Source organism: Morone saxatilis, unplaced genomic scaffold, assembly GCF_004916995.1.
Source record: "Morone saxatilis isolate NCDOM2014 unplaced genomic scaffold, NCSU_SB_2.0 Contig14, whole genome shotgun sequence".
Taxonomy (NCBI): domain Eukaryota; kingdom Metazoa; phylum Chordata; class Actinopteri; family Moronidae; genus Morone; species Morone saxatilis.
Genome location: NW_023339696.1, coordinates 4,618,484 through 4,621,263, shown reverse-complemented (window position 1 = coordinate 4,621,263; position 2,780 = coordinate 4,618,484). Strand labels below are relative to the sequence as shown.

At 39.9% G+C, this 2,780-nt stretch overlaps 1 protein-coding gene across 1 annotated transcript in view; it reads left to right on the top strand.

Annotated features, from left to right (window-relative positions):
• zgc:65811 (uncharacterized protein LOC393524 homolog) overlaps positions 1-2,780 on the top strand; it is a gene marked incomplete at its 3' end in the record, with an annotated part of 7,603 nt that overhangs the window by 1,450 nt on the left and 3,373 nt on the right. Inside the window, 3 exon segments of the mRNA XM_035655181.1 lie at positions 297-402; positions 518-615; positions 2,652-2,726. Coding sequence (XP_035511074.1) covers positions 297-402; positions 518-615; positions 2,652-2,726 — 279 coding nt within the window.

The following is a 2,780-nucleotide window of genomic DNA, read 5'->3' as shown; positions in this document are numbered from 1 at the left end:
ATTAAAATAAATAAGCCTGTGTGGACGTTTAAAACGGTTTAATTCAGTTAAGTTCCTGTGTCGGCTCGCAAACCCTTTTCTAACTTTTAAAACATTTTTTAGACAAAATGTCTGGTTTACTCGTTGGTTTAGAGTCAGGTCCAACCTCTGACAAAATGGGGTGGCAGTGTGCCACGCCATCTCCCAGAGACGCCCCTGATTCAGGCTGGTTTCATTTTACGTCTGAAACATTGTTTTGAATCTCAGAGTGCTGCACATTCACACCGGGGTTTTGTTTGACGTTTGTGTTTTTGCAGGTGCTGGGGTTTGTCTTTCTGGGTCTTGGTGTCTGGCTGCGGTTTAGCGCTGGCACCAGAGGCATCTTCGAAGTAGAAGCCCTCAACTCCAGTACATTTGTTGCCGGTAAGCGCCTATTTGACACACACACACTTTTGTAATTTCTCCAAAAAATGGGTTATATTATACATTTATCCCATATTTAATCACAGACCTGTGTCTCTGCCTCCTTTTTTACCAGCTGTGACGGTGCTGATAGTTCTCGGGGTAGTGTTTCTGATCATGGTGTCGTTCGGAGACTACGGTGCCTGCAGTGAGAAAAAATGTGCTCTGCAAGTGGTGAGATTGTTTTTTTCACACTAACTTCCGTGTAAAGTGGAGCCACAGGCAGTTGTGTTTTCATGTTGTGTAATAGCATTCCTTACACAATGGACATACTGTAACATCAAAAATTTACTTCTTTGACAGTCAAATATTTATCGGTACACCTGTCAAGATATGTAGGAGTGATTAAAAGGTGCTGGTTACTCCTGGTGTAGGGAAGTAACTAAGTACATTTACTTAAGTACTGTACTTAAGCAGTTTGTAAGTAATTAAAATTAGCCCCACCATTACTATCTGCAACATCAATCTATTAGTTATTATAATCCAATAATATATATTATTATATTGTAGTCCTGAAACTTTGGTGAGAGGTGATGAAATGATGAGATAAAAATGTATAGAAATGACCGTTTTACATTTTTTGGGTTAAGTATAAGTTCACTTTCTTGTAGCCCTCGAACGTTGCAGTGGCCCTCTTATGAGATGACAATACCAGCAGTGGCCCCAAGTTTGAGTTTGAGATCCCAGATTTAGATGGACACAAGTTGATTGAGTTAACAACCTAACATAAGGTTTTATGGGTCGGTTTCAAATGATCAACATGCAGACGAACTGCTTTCTTTTACAGACTGTCATTACTCTTGTTCCTGAAACATTTTCTCCAGAATTTTAACGAACAAAGTCTCGAAACAGATGCCAGGGAGGAATGTAAATAGCCCACATGTTCTGGCCCTGTGCTAAGCTTCAAGAAGTTTTGTCTCTCATCTTTAAAACAATCTCAGAATGCCTGAAGAAAACAATTGACTCATGCCCATTCACAGCCATCTTCGGTGCCCCTCCAGACCCTCACCTACTATCTAAGACTGAAGCTGACTGTATGGCCTTTGCTACTTTACATGCCACACACCTAATTGTATTTAAATGGAAATATGCACGGCTTAACTCTCTGGATCAAAGGCATACTAAGTATTCTTAAGAAAGTATTCTTAAGCTAGAGGAAATGAACTATTTGCTACGGGGCTCCACAAAATACTGTTTATAAAGTATTGGCTCCCTTTCTTGACCATATTAAAGAAAAGAAAATGCAATTATCAGTACCCACTATTCCATTCAAATCTGCCCTGCTTTTTATTTTTCTGAAAGTCTATCTTTTCTTTTATTGTCACTTTGTCCATTTTGTTTTATCTTGTATTTTTCTTGGATATACACTATATTGCTGTATATATCACACAGTATTGTCCCATTTGTGAAAATTGCAAACAGAAGCACGTAGCTCTGCCTCTGGTGAGCCCTCTGAATGTCCGGGACTCTGAGCTTTTGTCTTTATTTGGCATTCTTGTTGTCATTCGTCATCCTTTCTAGATGGGACAGTTTGTAGACTGGTGTGCTACATTATATCCCCTACTATGCCACAGTGGGGTTAAATGTGTTGCAAAATCAAACATGGTTCTGATCTGATTTCCAGAATAACTTCAATTACTTCTTTCATTCTTTTTCCTGGTCCACGGCGTTTTCCGGTCTTATCTCATAGTCTCGTCCCAGTGTCCCTTTGGGAAAGTTCACAGACATTCCTTAACTGTTACATAGCACAATGGTGGAAGTCTGAGAAGGCTTGTGTGCTGTAGAAAGAAACAGGCTGTGACAAACTCTGATTTGCAGCACAGAATTGCAATTCAGCAAAGACATTTGCACAGAAACTAACTGCAGCGTACTGTTTGTATTGGGAATATTTAGCCGGTTTCCAGCTCAAGGCAACAAAAAAACAGGCTTAACTGTTATTGTGACTCATATTACTGACACTGCCTGCTTGTCCTTGCATGTTTTATGAAGTGTATCATTTTATATTCCTATTAAGTTTGACGGTATGCGCTTTTCCTACTGGTGAAAACAACAAGCAGACATTTGCATATCCTTGTCATTGATGCACATGCATAGTAGTGGGAGACAGTGGTGGAAGAAGTGTTATACAGGTAGTTTACTTGTTTACATATGTTTGTCAGTTTGATTTAAGTGTTCTGATTGGGTTCATTAATGTATTTTTCTCCTTTCAGTTCTCTGTCATTGTGTCCATTATGGCTGGAGCTGAAATTGCTGTTGGAGTGCTTGCTTATACCAACAGGGCTTGGGTGAGAGGGAAATGGAAAAGGGGGGGGGGGGGGGGGGGGAGAAAAAAAAAAAAA